The 17,871-nt window shown below is 51.6% G+C and overlaps 1 protein-coding gene across 6 annotated transcripts in view; it reads left to right on the top strand.

The window, feature by feature from the left end:
* The window catches only part of ERI3 (ERI1 exoribonuclease family member 3), a 180,393-nt gene that overhangs the window by 93,817 nt on the left and 68,705 nt on the right, over positions 1 to 17,871 (top strand). For all 6 annotated transcript variants that reach the window (XM_072649184.1, XM_072649187.1, XM_072649189.1 and 3 more), the window contains one exon: positions 2,241 to 2,313. In XM_072649184.1, the coding sequence (XP_072505285.1) occupies positions 2,241 to 2,313 (73 nt within the window). The remainder of the gene's footprint in view (positions 1 to 2,240; positions 2,314 to 17,871) is intronic.

The raw sequence follows: 17,871 nt of genomic DNA, 5'->3' as shown, positions 1-17,871 counted from the left end.
AAAATCAGGACGACACAGATGTTTCTCCAGGCCTGGGGTCCCTCCCCTGCTCTCTGGTCTTTGCAGACCTCTGCACTGTCAGCGATAACATGGCAGTCACATCTCCTGGGTCCACGAACATCCTCTGTGAGGCAGGGCTCCTGCTTCCCTCTGCTTCTTATCTTCTGTTCTTCCCCTTGGCAAAGGAGGGGGCATGGTAGCACCTGGAATCTCGTGGGTATAGGGGCCTCCCAGAGGAGGAAGCTCCCTTTTTCGTGCAGGGCTGGTAACTTCTTAGGGATGTGTTGCCTTAGAGCAGGCATGCACAACCTGCCAAAGGATTTTAGGTGGCCCTCAAGAAGTGTAGAGTGTGTTTTCCTCTACATTTTTCCTGAGTCACCCAAAATCCTTTGGCAGGCCACAGGTTGTGCGGGCCTGCTTTAGAGAGTTTCCTAGGGTGCTCACTGAAAAGAGAAGTGACTTGTTCAGGGTCTCCCAGCCCCTCGGTAGGACTCAGACTCAGCTCCTTCCTGCCCCTGGGTCTTGAGTCCCTGTCTCCTTCCACCTGTGTCCTCTTTCCATCATCTCAGCCCAGGCAGCAAGCCTATTGTGTACTGGGGATACAAGGTCAAAAACCGCAAAGGTCCCTGCCCTCTGGGAACATCTGCTCTTTTGAATGATGTAGACATGTATAGATGGCTAAACTTTGGGTACTTCTGAAGAGGCAGAGCATTCATGTCATCAAGCAGAGTGTCCTCAAGCAAGTGGCCTGTCAACATGGGGAGGCAGCTGAGGGTCCCGGTGGGCTCTGGGCTGTCCTGGCAGGTCACCTCATTTCTCTGAGTCTTTGTCATCATCTCTAGAATGGGAACAATGATGATGAGAATACATCCCTCATGGGAATCTTTGGGAAGCCCCTAGGAGATGATGTCTGTAAGAGGCTGCAAGTCTTAAAGCTCCCCAGGAACGTGACCTGTCAATAAGGACTCTGTGAGGTGCAGAGGGGAAAAGAAGAGGGAGAAGAGAGGAGAGGAAAGAGTTTTAAATTGGAAAGAAAGGGAACCAGTGTTCAGGGAGGTCAGGAGAATGGCAGCTGGACACCGAACAGGAAGAGCTGCTTCATTCTCACTCCAGGCGAAAGACCTTTGAACTGGGAAGGACAGGACCCAGTGGCTCATGGGAAAGGTCAAGTTGCCTGGCCCACGTGTCCTGGATCCAAGCCCTTGGTCCTGAAAGAACTGGCAGTCTTGGGGAGGAGGAAGAGAGACTGCAGAATCAGAGAAGGGCCAGTGAAGGCCTGAGGTTCACAGGGAGGGATTTGGACCAAGTCTGCAGCCTCTAGACTAGAGAGCTTGCCCATGATTCCTGGTGGACAACAGCCCAGCTTCTTTGGGGGTGGATCCTGCCTTCACTTCCTATTCTGGCCAGGGCAATGCTGCAGGACATAGTGTACTTCGAATAGCCCTTACCAATGCATTCAATGGACAGAGGTTGGCCGGACAATAGTTCAGTTACATGGTTTCAATGCTAGTTGAATGGCTGACTTGAGTCATCCCATTTTGGCAGGGAATCTTCAGTGGAGTGCCCCAGATGGCTGTGATTGCCTCCCGTGTGCTGTTTGACAATATTCTTGTCTTGATAGAACCACAGGTGGCTTTGTAGGTTTTGTAGACTACACCTGACTGGGAGGGATGGCTGACTAATGTGTTGTAGGAGGTGGGGCGTGGCAGAGAGCCAGTTTGAAGGTGGTCACGTAGAGCTTCTTACAATGAGAACTGGCCCAAAGTGGAAGGAGGTGCCCCAGGAGGCGTGGTGGGCTCCCTGTAAGAGGAGGCCCCCTCCAAGAAGGTGATGGTTTGTTGACTATGTGGTGGTGAATGCATATACTCTCCTCCCCATGTTGGCCCTTTCCCTGCTGTCCCATAAAGGAAATGGGCATTCATTTCCATGGGGCCTCGGAGGATTGAAGCTTGAGTGACTGGGTAGGGGTAGTGAATGGTGCCACCATTTCCTCCCCCTTCCAAGGCATTGGCTCCCTGCCTTCTCCCCAGCCTGATCCAATGTCCACCAGCTGGCTGGACTTTGCTAGTCTGTCCTTGGAACCTTAAGATCTTGAGCCTGCCATGCACATCCTCCTGCTCATTGAGGAGCCAGGCCACTTCCCAGAAGGGCTCCCAGAGTCAGCGCTGTCTTGAGATCCCACTTACTTAATGCTGCCTTGGAAGAAGGCCCTCTCACCTGTTCTCTCTGCTCTTTTGCAGGCTGCCTGGGCAGTGCCAGTACCTGGGGTTGCCAGTGGCTGATTACTTCAAGCAGTGGATTAACCTGAAAAAGGTACCTGGGTTTCCTTGTGTGTACAGGGGTCTTGGCCTGGTGGTGGGCATGGGTTCCGTCCATTCCCCCTTCCCCTTCCCTGGCTTTTTTCTTTTTCTTCCTGTCTCAGGTTGGTGACCTGAGTACTTTCTGGGTGTGGGAAGTGGAGTGGAGTTGAGCTGGTAGGCACTGCCTCTGTGGGGCCCTGAAGGACCTGGGCTGGCTGAAGCAGGCTCTGTTTGGGGAGAGGGTTGCTCCTCAGGAACTCACCCCCCAAACCTCTGGGCTTTGGCCGTTTAAGAGCTGTGCGTCCCTTGGATGGGTTTCAGGACCACACTTGCATGGGCTGAGCATGTGTAAAGGTTTCTGTGAGGCTGCAGGAGTGTTCTGAGCTGGTAGTCTCTGGTAGGGAGCCAGACTCTTGAATCCTTCCCCCCTCACTGTGGGTTACTCCCACCATTGCCCTTTACCCTTGCCCAAGTGTGTCTGTTCACTTATCAGGGGCCGCGTTGTAGAAGAGGTGAGGACAGGTAGGAGCTCCCCATCTCCCTGGTGCCAGCAGGTGGCCTGATCATCTCAGGCATGCAGGCTGGCATGGCTCTCTCTCAACCAGTGACCGGAGCACACACACTTCTTCAACTTCTGGCCTCTTTCAGTAGCATCTCTTTGTACTCAGTCTTGCCTTCTGTGAGATTCCAGCTCACCTGGGCAGAAGACGTCTTAGGCTATGCTGCTCAGAGCCACTCTTGGCAGGGACAGAAAGAGGCTCTGCAGGGTGAGCGGAGCCCACAGGCTTCGTTTGAGGTTTACAGAGAAAGAAACCAAGGCGCATCACGGAGTTAGACAGGGATAAGTAGTTGAATTGGAATTTGAATCCAGGCCATTTGACTCCAGGTCCAAGGCTAGATGATAATAATGCCTACACGGGCATGTCCAACGGGCTTTAAAGTTTGCCAAGAAGTGCACAAATGTTGTCTGATTTGATCCTCACAACAGTCCTGGGAGAGAGTGGCTGTTACCTCTATTTTATAGTTCAGGAAACTGAGGCAGGCAGGGGGTAAGTGGCTTGCCCTGGCTTATACAGCTCATGAGTGTTTGAGGCTGAATATGGACTCAGGTCTTCCTGACTCCAGGACTGCTGTTCTCTCGATGCAAGTCCAGCCCTCCTCATCCTTCCCCTTTCTGTACGCTTTGGGAGCTTAGATTGAGGGGAAATGACACACAAAGAGAAGTCGGGGAGGGCTTGGAGATGGTGGGATGCGTCCTGGGGGTAAAAAACTCCCTATCAGAGCCCAGCATCCCAGAGGTGGGTCCAGGGCTCAGGGAGATGAGGAGGCAGGACCTGTGAGAGACAGTCAGGGCCTTTCCCTGGCTGAAGCTGGCAGTCAGGGGAGAACATAGGAGCCCAGGAGACTTTCCTGTATAGTAATGGGCTGGGTGCCTTGGACACATGCCAAGGCTGTGCTGACTGAGGCCTGGGCAGCAGCAGAGCTGGGGAGGGGAGAAGAGGAAGGAGCAAGCAAGACCAGGGGACATGGCAGCTCTGGGTCCTGGGGACTGTGGAGCAGATGCATGCATACACACACATGCATGTACACATGTACACACATACACATGCTTTGACTACTGACCGTGCCCATGAAAGGTCTGATCCTTGCAGTCCATGAGTTGAGTGACCAGCAGGCCCTGGGCATGGAGATAGAGACTCTCAAGGGCCTGGGCCTGCTGCTTTGTGGGAGAGGCATATGCACCATCAAATATGGAAGCTGCAGGGTGGGGTGGTCAGGACACACCTCTAGCAAAAGGTGGCACCTGAGCTGGACCTGAAGTGAACCAGGGATCCCAACAGATTGAGTTGGGAGGGGACAGGGGATGGCTATTGTAGACCTAGAGAGGGGAGATGGAGTCGTGTGGGGAGAGCGAGGGCTGGTCTGGGGAACATGGCCCGGGTCCTAGGGAGCCATGCAGGGCTTCATGAGTGAGAGGGGACCAGGGTCAGACTTGTGCTTAGGATCCTGATGCTTTCTTTGGGGAAGCATGCTTGTGTGCTTTTGTGGCAGCTGGAAGGCGGCTGGAGTTGGCTCCAGGATGCTCTGTCAGATGGGGGAGGCGAGTGGGACCCCTGGCCGGCTGCTTCTGTGAGGGAGGACTGGGAGTCCTGGGCTGTCAGAGTCAATCTGGGACCTCGACAGATGGGCAGCCCCGGAGGCCCAGCAGGCGCTCAGCCATGTCGACCAACCGTGAATGATGGCCCTGTAAAGTTCATTCTGCTTTCAGGTGGATGGACACGGGGGCACTGAGTGCCAGTGGGCACCTGGTAGGAAGGCAGGATGCTTGGGCAGGGCAGAAGTGGCGCTTATGGTGACAGCCTCACCTCCTGCTGTCTGTTCTGGCTGCTGAGGCTCAGGGGAGTCGCTTTCCCTGAGTGTAACCCTTAGACTTCCTGGAGAACCCCTGTCAGGACCGGGACTCCCTTCCTACCCCCTTCCCCCAACCGGGGGCTCCTTATCACAGTTCTGCCTCTGTTATGGGAGGTGCCGTGGGCGGCTCCCCGTGGCCTCCAGGAGTGGGAAGACGGGTGAGTCTAGGCAGGTACCTAAGAAGGCACCGGAGTGGAATCTGGCAGCCCTGGGACTGAGGGGTTAACTTGATGGGAGCTGCAGGTTTGGAGACCTTAGCCAAGCTGGTCTGGGCCTAAGTCTGAAGGAGGCCACTGGCCCAGATTTTCCCGAAGGACTCCTGGGAAGAGAGAGGAGGAGCAGAGGGCAGACAGACCATGGAGAGGGACAGGCCCCTGGCAGCCCCTGAGCCCACACATCACCAAGGTTGCCACGTCTTGTTTCCACCCCCGTGCTGAAGGTAGCTGCACCTATTGACATTTGTAATGTCCTAGAGTGACTGTGAACCCCAGGTGAACTATCACTAGAGCAGGATGCAGGCCCTGCCCTCTGGGCCCAACCAGGCCTGCCTTGGGCCAAAGCTGCAGTGGCAGCAGGCTTTTCTAGAGAAGATCGGGTGCTGCTCCTGGCACCCCTGTACCATGTGGTCCTGGCAGGAAGCAGCCAAGGCCTGCGCTGCCCTTTGTTCCAGCGGAAGGAGTCACAAGTTGTGGGTTCAGATCCTACCCAGGTCCCTGTGACACAGCTCACACATTTCTTGGGCTGGTCCAGCACTCCAAAGACTGTATCTGCTGCTGCGGGGGCTGCTGTTGTGCCAGCTTTACAGATGTGAAGCTGAGGCAGAGAGAGGGCAGGAACCAGATTTGCCTAAAGGCAGGATTGACATTGGCAGGAATCACAGGATTCAAACTCGAGGCTTGCTGAGGCTGACTGGTCGTCTGCCCATTGCGCCACCTGGTGGTCCAGAAATGTGAGACATCAAAACCTTTTGTAACAAATAGCCTGTCACAGAGAAGCCCCAAGTCCTAGAGGGTAGTGACCCAGGAGGTGCCTTACTTAACCCATCCCCCTTCCAGGGAAGCACCTCACTGTAGAGTTAAAATCCTAGCAAGCTCAGGGGTTTTGAGTCTGAGTGAGCAGAGGGGGCTCACAGACAAAGGGAAGCCGAGTTTCTAGGTCTTAGAATCCTAGAGACTCCAGAGTGGGCACCTAGCCCAGCTGACTGGTCTTACACAGGAGGACACACAGGTACCACCATGGCCTAGGGGGAATTTGAACCCAGATCTTCTGATTGCACAGCCAGAGCCCTGTGCACTGTTCCACAGGGTATTGGGTCTTTCTCTCTCTCTCCTTGGCCCCAGAGACCTTTGGGCCTCAGGGCCTTCTTGGGGTCACCCCCGCCCCCAGTGCTGATGGCTAGCCAGGAGCGAGCCAGACAGGCCCTCTGTTCCCCTTGCCCGGGCCCTTCCCAGCCAGGTGTGGCTCCTGCTGTGCAGGCAACCCCGGCAGAGGCAGGAGGCTTTGGGCCACCAGAGCCGAGGGCTGCCGGCCCGGCCTGGCCCTCGGGAGCCTTCTCGCTGCTTCTCCTTTAAATATGTCGTCATCGAACAGCTGTCTGAACTCTGCAGTCTCTTTCACTCCTTCCCTCGCCTTGTTAACATGTGTTGCCTTTGGGGTAATCAGGGAAAAAATATTATGTCCTTTTACAATTACCGGGTTTTGGAATATTAAAATGTCTCGCTGCATCGGCAGTGTTGCTTTGATTGCTATTCTAACCTTTGACTAGCCCATAAAGCGAGCCGCTCTTGGAGCCAATATTGCAAGGCTGAAATTTAATTCCGAAATGATTCCAGATAATAGGGAGACAGATAATATATGCATGAAGGATATTATGTTTGGACTGAATGCAGCAGGGCCAGGGCTGGGGAGTTGAATAATAGCCCAGAGTGAGTTATAATCTGTGGGACAGAAATACCTTACTGTCAGGACCAGAAGAGGAGCCCCTGGATCACAGGCAGCAGGAAGAGGCAAGAGGAAGGAAGGGGCCATACCCCAATAAGAGGGACATAAGGGCAAGTACTGAAGGCATTGCCCACCTTGCCCTGTCTGTGCCATCAGAGTGCCCACCATGCAGCGTGACAACCACCACAGGAGAGTCCTCTGAGGCAAGGCCAGGTCATCGGAGCTGAGACCTGGTGGAAAGGGAAGGATTCTAAGAGGCTGTGGTGAGGAGGGAGGGCATTCAGGGTACAGGGAGCAGTGTGCAAGAGCACAAAGGTGGGAGATGGGAGGCCTGGTTTGGGGAACATTGAGTTTGACTGAAACATTGAGTGCCTAAAGGAGAAGTCACGTGAAATAAATATGGAAAGGTTGACCAGATCATGAAGGACTTTAAATGCCCAACTGAGCAGTGATATTTTATCCTAGAGACAAGAGGGAACCGCTAAAGGTTTTTTACTGGGTCCTGATTCAGTCTTAAGACAAAGGGGCCAGTGACGTGTTGGGAGCCAGAGAGTATCTGACTGGGAAAGGGCCTAGCTATCATGCCCTGAAAGGTCAGTCAGGCTGGAGCAGAGGAGAGGTAGTGATTAGTGAGGCTGTGACCCTGAAGAGACACAGGCCTGGTGCTGCTCAGCCCCAGGGGAAGCTGCACAGGTGCCAGGGGTGCCTGAAAATCCAAGCTTTCCCAAGAGTTGAAGGAGTACCAGAGGCCTTGAAGCTGACCTGGAAGATGGATCGTTGGTGCTGTCAGAGAGGCGACTCTCTTGGCTCTGGGTTGGACTTCTGAGGGTCCCAGGGTTCCCTGACATGTCCAGGTCTCAGGAGATACAGGGTGCACTGTTCTCCAGTGGTACAAACTTGTCACTGCACCATTTCATTGTGATTGCGCCCATCCCCCCACCTCCCATTATCCTCTGGAAGACTGAGCCAGGGCCCACTTAGCTCCTCTGTTGGGAAGGCTTAAGCCTTCAGTGCCTCGGGGACCAGAAAGAATCAACCTCAAATCCTTTCCCACTCTGAACACCATCTTTTCTGGTCAGCAACCACTGGCATCGTCCTTCCCTGGAGACCAGAGCCAGAAGGGGCAGGGTGCCCACTCTCCCATGGGCTGAGAAGCTGCAGCATGTTTTAGGAGAACTCTGGACTCCTGCTGGGTGAGGATTGGCCCCGGAGGTGGGGTGGGGCATGTTTAGACGAGAAAAGAGAAGACTTGATTCGGGGGAGAAGCGTCTCCACTTCCTTTGCTGTCCCTTGTACCAGCTGGCTTCTGGCCTCATCATTCTACCAAAACCACTCTCTTCAAAGTTACAGAGGCTCTCTTTGTTCACCCATCCACTGGCCTTTTCTCAGACCTCCTCCTGCTGACCTTCTCTGTAGCTGTGCAGGCTGTCTGTTACCCTCCTCTCTCTGAGGTTTTCTAACATTAGTGTGCCTCTGGCTGCGCCTCCTGCCTCTTTGGCCACTTCCTCTGTCTGCTTTTTTGGATCTTCATCCAGATTGGGCCTTGGCGTAGGAAGAGCTTCCCAGCACCAGGAACTGTCCCAGAGTGGGGTGGGTGCCTGCGGAGGCAGTGAGCTCCCCCATCTCTAACCAGAGGCTAGTTGTCCCCCCACTGGGGATGTTGTAGGAGGGGTTCTTGTTCCCTTAAGTTTGGACCCTGTGATCTCTGAGTCCCCTTTTCAGGATCCTGTGAACGTTTGTCCAGTGCGATAAACATGTCCAGTCCCCCTCCAGCAGTAAGGGAAGGGACCAGGCTAAGCTGGTCAACAGTGCTTCTGTTGGCCTTTTTGGTTTGCCCACTAACACCAAACAGTGAGCTCTTTTTATGGTCCTTGGCTCAGTCGGAGCTTTAGCCCCCTCGACCTCCTGACAAGCCCATGCTTTGCTGTTGTCCTCATTCCCTTACCTTCTCCTGATCCCATCTCCTGGATGGAATGTCTGTCTTGGGCTTCACTTTCAGCCTCCCACTTTCCTGTTCTTGTCAGTATGTCTTCAGTCTTTCTGTTTTCAGAATTTCATCCTTAGGATGAGCCGTTCAGCCTGGAGTGACTTTCCAAGGCATCCTGCTTACTTTTCTTCAGAATCCTTTGATGTTTTCTCTCCCCCAGTCTATTATACGTGTCACATTCTCCCCAGCATCCTGTACTTTATCGCCAAATCTAACACGGAGGGGATCCTTCCCCTGAAGATTCCCGTGATTTCCACCTCAAAAACCATTCCCCCTTGTGTGTGAAGTTCATGTCCTGAGTACTTGAGGTGGGGGGTGTCAGACAACAAGCATTTATTAAGTGTTTATACTGTGCTAAGTACAAAAGGCTCAAATTGCCAGAATAGAATTTCCCATGTGCTTAACCCAGTGCTTTGCACATATCAGGTACTTAATAAAAGCTTGGTGATTGATTGATTCCTCTGCCTTTTAAAGGCTAAAATCACCATTAAGGCATGTTAAGCAATTGTTAGCTATACTGCTTTGAGCAGAGAGCTCTAACAGACGGAACATTTACTAAGCACCTACTATGTACTAGTCACTGTGCTGGTGACGCACAGTATTGTCCCTGCCCTCAAGGAGCTCACCATCTAGTGAGGGAGACAACAGGCAAACAAAAATGGACAAACAAGCTTATAGATGGTAAATGGAAAAGAATTAAAAGAAGGAAGGTACTAGAGTTAAGGGGGGTTGGAGTGAAGGTGTTTGGATAATGGAATCCCTTTCTTTCCTCTCCCCCACCTCTGCGCCCCCCTCTGTCTCTGTCTCTCTGTCTCTGTCTCTCTCTGTCTCTGTCTCTGTCTCTCTCTCTCTATCTGTCTCTCTCTCTCTCTCACACACACACACACACAGCCATTGTGTCATGCCAGGCTTGTGATTGGTTTCCTGAACTTCTCATCTGCCTCCTTTTCTGCCTAGGCAATCTGTTGCAGACCCCACTAATGAGATTTCTTGTCACCCACAGTTCTCCTACCATGCTTTCCCCCCTCTGCTTCCTGGATTTCTTTATATTATTGTATCTTCTTAATAACTGTACTTCTCTGCACCCTTCCTCACCAGGGCTTTGGGATAGCTATGCTACCAAATTTGCTTCTTGTATTAGAATCTGTAGTTCACCCTGCACATTGTCAAAATAGGCTTCTATATATCTGCGAAACACTTCCAGCTCATTAGGTTAGAAATGTAGCCATTTTGTTCTATTTTTTTTTCCCAGTCCAAAAAAAATGAATGAACGACAGGAAAAAAATATAAATGCTTCCCATGTGCCCATCACTCTCTAAGCACTGGGTTTACAAAAACAAAAGCAGCGTGCACCCGATGAGAGAGACAATGTACACAGGGGAGCGGATAGTGAGTGGGACCACAGGGGAATAGTTTGACACACCTGTCCATGAACAGTGGCAGGATTGATTTGATCTGACTTCATGGTTTCAGAACTGGAGAGGTAGAACAGAGAAAACAGCAAAGTGAAAGTTGAGTAGGTCTGCCTTTTCACCTGTCCATCCTGGACAATGTCTCTGTGCTGCCCCTACTCTAATTAGTGTAAACGTAGAAGGCTCAGAATCAGTCATTCAGAAGTGCAGACTAGGTTCTACAAGTCTTCAGTTATTTTAGGAGGAGTGAAGTGCTTTGAAACGTTGGGTGAAGATATACCAAGACGAAATAATTTATGACTGTCTAAAAAAAATCAGGCTTACTTCTGGGCTTCTGCACTACATAGTAAGACCATTTGGAATCATGAATTGGATGGTAATGGTTTCATCCAGTGGTAAAGAACTCCTGAGAAGAAATTGCCCTTGGTGAGAGAGAATCAAGTTTCTCTCCCCTCCATTAACCAGCTGATGACCTTGTGAACTTTGAACGGTCATAAGATCTGAAATGGGTAGTAGTCACTGGAGCCAGAAGCATATGAACCTAAAAGACACATTGAGGATAGTCTACACACAAGGAAAGCCTTCAGGGTTCCACAAGTTTGTTAATGCTCAGAGCCCAGGAGAGAGCTCCACCTCAAGGGAGCTACATGAGGCCTCTGTGGCAGGAGAAAATGACTTCCAGTAACCAGAATCTATGAGTTTTCACTTTGACCATATATATTCTTTACAGCTCAGTTTCCCCAATGTATCCCCGATGTGCAGTGAGTGGGTCCCTGGTTTGGGAATTGTTTCTGTATCCCCTGACTTTGATATACCTGCTTAGTAAATATCTTTTCTAAAAGCTCGTTCATTCTGGCTGATAATCAATGGGGAACCCACCAGTGAGGGCTCAGAATCAACAGAACGTGACATTTTATCCCCTTAGAAGACCCCTAGACTCCTGAGGGGAGAAGAAATCTAGCTGTCTTATAGGGAACTAACCTATCAATTCAAATGAGTCAGATGGGGAGGGGGCTATATACTAATGTATATTAGTGCTATCTGTATGCACATTTTTTAACTGCCTCTCCCACCCCCACTACATCATAAAATCCTTAAGAACAGGAATTATATCTTACTTTATTCTCACATTCCTACACTCAAATGTTTTTATCCTAGCATGGAGGTGACTTTGGATTTTCCTAGGCTGTACCAGCATTGTGTAAATCCTGCCAGGTTCTGTCGTACTGAAAAGGGTTCAAGGACATCCTTAAAAACAGCCTGTAAATGCTATCTGAACAGGAATCTGTCTTCCTCTGGAGAGGCCGATGAAATCTTTTGCCATAAAAACTCAATTCTATGAGACTCCCTTCTACTGCTGTAGTGCTGATGTGTGGTGGCAAAAACCAATGTAATGTGACTTTATTAAGCACCTACTATGTGCCATGTACTTTTCAAGGTACTGAGGCAAAAGTCAGAACAGCAAATAGTCCCTTTCCTGAGGGAACATAGCTTCTGTGATTAACACACCAATGATCATTTGGGGAAAGACATGATGGATAGCAAGCCAGATTAGGACAGCCTTCTCCTAGGATGTGGTATGGGATTTGGAAGAGTCAGAAGAGTTGGTATGGACTTCAGGAGCCATCTGGCCTAACCCTCAAACAAAAGAAAATCACTGCAGTAGCGTACTGAACCCTCCAAAGATTCTCCAGCCTAGTTGACAGCCTCTAAGAAAAAAAGAAAGGAGGTTGTGTATTCTGACATGGGGAACAGACCATGCAAAGGCATGGAGGTAGGAGATAGATTCCTCAATCTGGGGACCTGCAGCCAGGGAGCTGGTTGGCTTGGAATGTAGGTTGCGCAAATTTAATTCATTTTAGCAAACATTAAGTGCTGTGGATTCAGAGATAAAAGCCAACACTCCCTGCCCTCAATGGGCTAATGTTCCACTTGGAGGACACTGCTTGTAGCCAGAAAATCAATACAGATCTTAGACAAATATGCACAAATTGAAAGAAGGAGTGGGACCTAATTGCTGGGTGGATGGGGAGAGGTCTTGGGTAGGAGCCAGCACCTGTGCTGTGCTTAGGAAGTTCCAAGGAAGGTTAGGGATTCCTTTCTCTCTGCTGCCTACTTCCCTCTTCAGAGTAATCACAGTTGGTGGACTGTAACAGCACCTTGGCACAGCCATGGTAGTGTAGTGGCGGAAAGGGCTGAGCTTGGGGTCAGAATGGGGGATAAAAGGACAGACTGGAGAAGAGAAGGCTGCTCAAACACCACCTGTCATTTTTAGATCACCAATAAGTAGTCATTGAGCTGTGGAGACTCATCTCAGTGTGAGAGGGTATTGGGCTTAGAGAAAGCTTCCTGGGAGTGTTCTGGGGTCACTCAAAGGCATTTGACTCAGCCATGCACACAGGATTAGCCACATAGGATTAGGATTGTCCAAGCTGGATGGGCAGTCTGGAGTTGAACTGGAGGCAGAGAGTGGACTAGGGGGCCTTTGGGAAATCGTATAGCATTCAGCAGCTCTGGGCTTCTCTCAGAATCACTTCTCATTTAATCCCTCGATGGACAAGCATACATCCTGACCTTGTCATTCCCTTGCTCAGCCAACCCCAGTTGCTCCCTCTTGCCTCTAGGATGGAAGACAACCCTTCTCTTTTCCCACCGCAGCCCAGACTAACTTTCCAGTCTCCTTGTACATTACGCCCCTTCCCATACTCCATGATCCAGCCAAATGGAAATAATCCCTGCTTGTAATGAGTTTACATTCTGATGGAGGAGAAAATAAATTCATGTAGAAATGCATGCAGACAAGCTAGATACAGGATAAATAGGAAATGATTATAAGAGAAGACGCTAGAATGAAGAGGTTGGGGAGGTCAGATTATTCGACATAAGGACCAGGTCTCTCAAGTTGTCCTTCAGTGGGCTGGGCTGGCCTGAACTGGACAGCCTTGGGAGTCCCTTGGTCCTTTCCAGATGTAGGAGCCTATGAGGGGTCCAGTGGAGGTTGGTTGACCCCTAGGGAGGGATGCTCTGTACAGGAATGAGCAGAATGAATCAAATACCTCCTTGCCATGACCTCCCTTGAATGCTTGATAGTGGGTTTGTGCCTCTCCCATCTTCCATGGGCTTTGGCTCTCCTTGCCCTGCATGGTTCCCAAGCTTCTTGATGTCTCTGGATTCACTCCAGTGTATGATCCTCCTGGGACCTCCTGTTCTCCCTGGTCTGAGAACAGCCCAAGAGTTTCCCATTTATGGACATTTAGCACTGGAGGGGATCTTGGCGTCATCTCTCACCCAGTCCTCTCATCTTATAAATGGCCCAGAGAGATGAAAGGACCCAAAATTGCACTGACAGAGTTTGTGACAAGCTCACGTGCTTCAATTCCTTGCCTGTTCAGTCATTTCAGGCATGTCCAGCTCTTTGGGGTTTTCTTGCAAAGATACTACAGTGGTTTGTCATTTCCTTTTCCACTTCATTTTACAGGTGAGGAAACTGCTACAAATAGGCTTAAGGGACTTGCCCAGGGTCACACACAACTACTAAGTGTTAGAGGCTGGATTTGAACTCAGGTATTCCTGTCTTTTAGGCCCCTGATCAAGATGCAGAGTAGCACCTTGCCAAAAGGGGAGCCCTATGGCTCTGTATTAGAGATCTTTAGCTTGGTATGCTCCAAGGGGCTGCCTGAGAACCCAGAGGTATGGGTTCAGTCCCATTCCAAGACACTGCCCCCAACCCCAGAGGTCAGCTGTCTCCCAGGCACCCCAGAGCCCTTGACTCTTCCCTGGACCTTTTCAGTGCTGCCTCAGCCAGGTCCAGAGTTCTGGGCCTCACCCTCCAGAAGTCAGGTTCTGTGGCAGCCTGTAGTCTGAACATGGTGGCCTCCTTCCAGGGTGGGAGGGGGGCAGGAAGGGACAAACTTTTTTTTAACATTGCCCCTCCCCCTGCTGCTGGCCAGGACCTTGAATCTGGTAGGGGAATGGGCAGGACTGGGCCTCCCTGAACATCCAGGAGAGGATTGATTAATGTGAATTGCCATCCTTCCCTGAACCCCAATACTTCTACAACCTTCAAAGGGATGAGGTAGAAAAGAAAGGGGACTTACCTTGTGGGCCAAAGCTGCCCAGCGGCCGTCCTGGCACCCAGCGGCCGTCCTGGCACCCAGAGGCCGTCCTGGCAGCCAGAGGCCAAGATGTGAGGCTGAAGACCTCAGCTGCTGCCTATCTTGTGCTCTTCCTGTGCAGTCAGGACTCACCTTCCTCCAGCATTCTGTGCTGGTCAAGTGTTATTCTCCCTAGTTTACAGATGAGGTCCCTGGACCTCAGAGGGCTGCACTGACTCCCCTAGCCTCCCAGGACTGGGCTAATCTTTGCCTCCTTCACACTCTAATTGGAATCTTGCAAAATTAGCTGGAGACAGGCCTGCTTCTCAGTATCCCTGTTCATTAGTGGGCTGATGGGGCTCCAGGTTTCTGTGTCTGTCAGGCCTGGTCCCTGGAGAGGTCCCCAGGCAGGGGGTAGATGGGCCAGGCACATGTCTGCCTCTCCCCGAGGTGGCTTAGCTTGGCCTCCTCTCCTTGACTGGGACCCCTGTGCTCTCACAGGTCTGGCCTACCAGCCTCAGACCCAGCTGCTGGACCCATATTGCTCTCTGCAAGAGATCATAGGAATTGCCTGGTCACATTACAGGTGGAGATGCTGAGGCTCAGAGGGCAGAGGAGGCATGCAAAGCTGCACCACCAGTGACTTAGCAGCAGAGCCTGATTGATCTGTCCAGTGCCTGGGTCATCTTGGTTGAGCAGTGTGGGTTGCCACTGGCCTGGATGAGGCTGGCTACTCCTGTCTCCGAGGTGTTGAGATGAGGGTGTATGACATGGCAGAGATGGGAGACTGAAGGTTTCTTTTTTTCCAGAAGTGATTGTATTCTTTCTTAAAAAGACAAAAAGAATCTGAGAATTTGTCACCTTTATTTAGACTTTATGAGTTCAATTTTACAGGGTATTCGGGCCCTGGCTGTGTATGATGTATGCTTGGTGAAAGAGACCTCTCCATCATCCAGGCCAGAGCCTTGTTGGCATGGCAGGAGGTCAGAGGGAGATAGCATGGGGCATGTGCCTGGGTGCCCCCAAGTGGAGGGCTGGCCAGAGCTTCATTCTTGGCCCCCAGCCAGGTCCGAGGGCATCTCTCTCTGTTGAGTGTCAGCTGTGTGCCGAGCCCAGGGCCTGGCACAGTCCCCTGGGGGCTGGTGTTTGTTTTGCCTAATGACCTCAGGAGGGCACCAGCTCCATGCAGGTGAGGGCAGGGGTGGGGGGGCTGGTGTGACTTCATTATGCACTGTGCGTATTATGCCTTCATTGTAGCGTAATTACGCCAGCTGCCAATGGGGAGTGTCATAAAAAGATATAAAATGCCCATTATCTGTCTAAAGAATTCCTCCTGTGTATAGTGAGGGCTGGTATTTTATCTTATTTTTATAGCTCTAAGGGAAAGAAACAAGTCTGGCCTCTGAGAGCCTTGTGAGAAGCATGGAGCTGGACTGGCCTGGTTTGGAGGGTGGGTACCTTGGAAGGGCCTTGACCATCCCCGAGCTTGAGAGCATCCACGGGGCTACTCCAGGGTAGGATAAAGAAGTTGGTCATGTCATATGGACCAAGATGCTGGATCATTCTGGGACCTAGCTCAGGGGCCTTTCCCCACTGGCAGGTCCCTGAAGGCCATGGCACCTGGGCACTGGAAAAGGCTCCAGCTCCTGCCTCCTGTCAACTCCAGTTGAGTTCAACTGTTGGTCGAGCTCCTGCTGATGGCCAGAGGTTCTGGGTGCCGTTCTGGGGGTTCCTACCCGTGGGGGACTTCTACTGACCCTGCTCTGTGTCCCATCTGTCAGCATGACAGAGGTTGGGTGGGCTCTTTGTGTCTGTCATGGCAGCCACAGGCCCCAAGAGAAGTGTGTTCATCCTGTGTGATTGCTGAGTGTTTCAGGGGCACGTCCAGTCATTGATTAATCAATGCCAGGGCTGGGCCCCTCCAAGCCCAATCTGTGTCTGTTAGACCAGCAGTCACCGTGACCGGCTGCTTCAGCTTTGTCTTTCCTGAAGTTTCTACCCACACCATGGACTCCCAGTGGCAGAATCCTGGGGCTCCTTTGGGAGATGAAGGGGGAGAGAATCAGAGCACTGGGGCATAGGCCCCAACTGAGGAAGCTGGCCTTCACCTAGGCCTGCTAAACAGAAGTTGGGTGTCTTACAGAGCATGGGGGCCTGACATCCCAACCCAATTGTGGCTTACAAAGGGGACTGAGGATGAGGATAGGGTGGAGGAGAGGTTCAGCATCATAGCTTTAAGGGTCTCTGGTTGGGGATCCTGTGTGTTCAGTGTACACAGCTGGGCTGCTATACATAACCCTCCCCCTCCCTAGAGGCTGCTAGGATGGGATGTAATGGATGTCTCTTCCCTATGGGCAGGGAGAGTTCGAGGTGTCTGCTACCTTTTCTGGACAGAAAGGCTCTGCCTCATTGGGGAAGGAGCCAGGATGTTATAGGGAATGGGTGGCAGCTGAATGTTATGAGAGAGAGGCAAGCCCAAGGTCTGCCAGTGACTGGCATGAGGAAGGGACAGGCCCCAGTGTTGGTCAGAGGTCAAGTATAAAGGATGTTCCTTGCTGGGATCCCCATGGTAGGGGGCAGCTATCCCTGGGGTCTGGGCCTGCTTCTCCATGAGGTGTGCCTGGAATTGTGGAGGCAAAGAAGCGACTCTCTGGGTCCGTATGTGGCCCCATAGTGATCCACTAGCCAGACCAGGCTGTCCAGGTTTTAAATGGGTGCTGAAAAGTCTTGAGCATAGCTGTCTGTGGAGATGCCAAGGCCCTGGGGTGGCACCCCAGAGCTGGGATCCTTTAAGAAAAAGAATTTCCCAAACCAAGTGCATTTTAGAGGTTAGCAAAACCAATATTTCTCCATCCTCCGCACTTATTCACCCTAATAGTTTGGGCCCCTAATTGGAAACGGGCTTTATTAGGCTCATTAGGAGCTTGGAATGATGGCAGGAAGAAATGTGGAGATGCATCAGGCTGGTGGGTAGTAAATCTGGAGCCTTAATTGGCTTGCTCCCTAATCAGGTGGGTTGGGAAGGGTTGCTCGGCTCATCTCAGAAGCAGCCCAGACCTGGAGGCTGGGTCCAGCTAGCTGGCCATCCTGTCCCCCCAACACCTAGCAGGGCCAGGACGGATTCCCCCGGGCTGGGCCTGGGACTCCTTGAAGTGGTCTTCACACTCTCCAGCCCAGTGGGCAGCAGGTCCCCAGGATGTGGGGGCAGCGAGGAGGGGAGCCCTTTCCCAGAGCCTCATTGCCTATGCACGCGCCGTCCGGGCCTGGCGGCATGATTACCTCGCTGCGGAATCCGTCCCTGCCGGGGCTGCTGATAGCAATCATTGATTAAGAGGGTAATTGTCCTGAAAATTCAGATTGATCAAAAGGCAGAAATGATAACTTGTGTAACTGTGTTTAAAGCCACGTCCTGTCAATAGAAGAGCCGGAGATGGATCATGCAGAAAAAGGAGGGCGGAGGGGCTATAGGCCCACAGCAATTCTTCTTGGGGGTCCGTATCAGGATGTTTCTTGTCAGTAACCTGGGCTATTGGAGATTCAATCACTTTTATCTTCCCTTCTCTCTCTCAATCCAAATGCCTTTTCATATTAGAAAATTAGAATCCGCTCTGCTCATGCAAGATTTATTAGCTCTGCTGAGCGGTGGCACCCCAGACTAAATGATGGGGCTTTTCAGGGGCTTTTTACACATTATGACCAAACTCACAACTTCTCGGCATTGTCAC

The sequence above is a fragment of the Notamacropus eugenii genome, chromosome 2, assembly GCF_028372415.1.
Source record: "Notamacropus eugenii isolate mMacEug1 chromosome 2, mMacEug1.pri_v2, whole genome shotgun sequence".
Lineage (NCBI taxonomy): Eukaryota > Metazoa > Chordata > Mammalia > Diprotodontia > Macropodidae > Notamacropus > Notamacropus eugenii.
The sequence above is the reverse complement of the archived record's forward strand: the minus strand, read 5'-3'. Positions and strand labels throughout refer to the sequence as shown.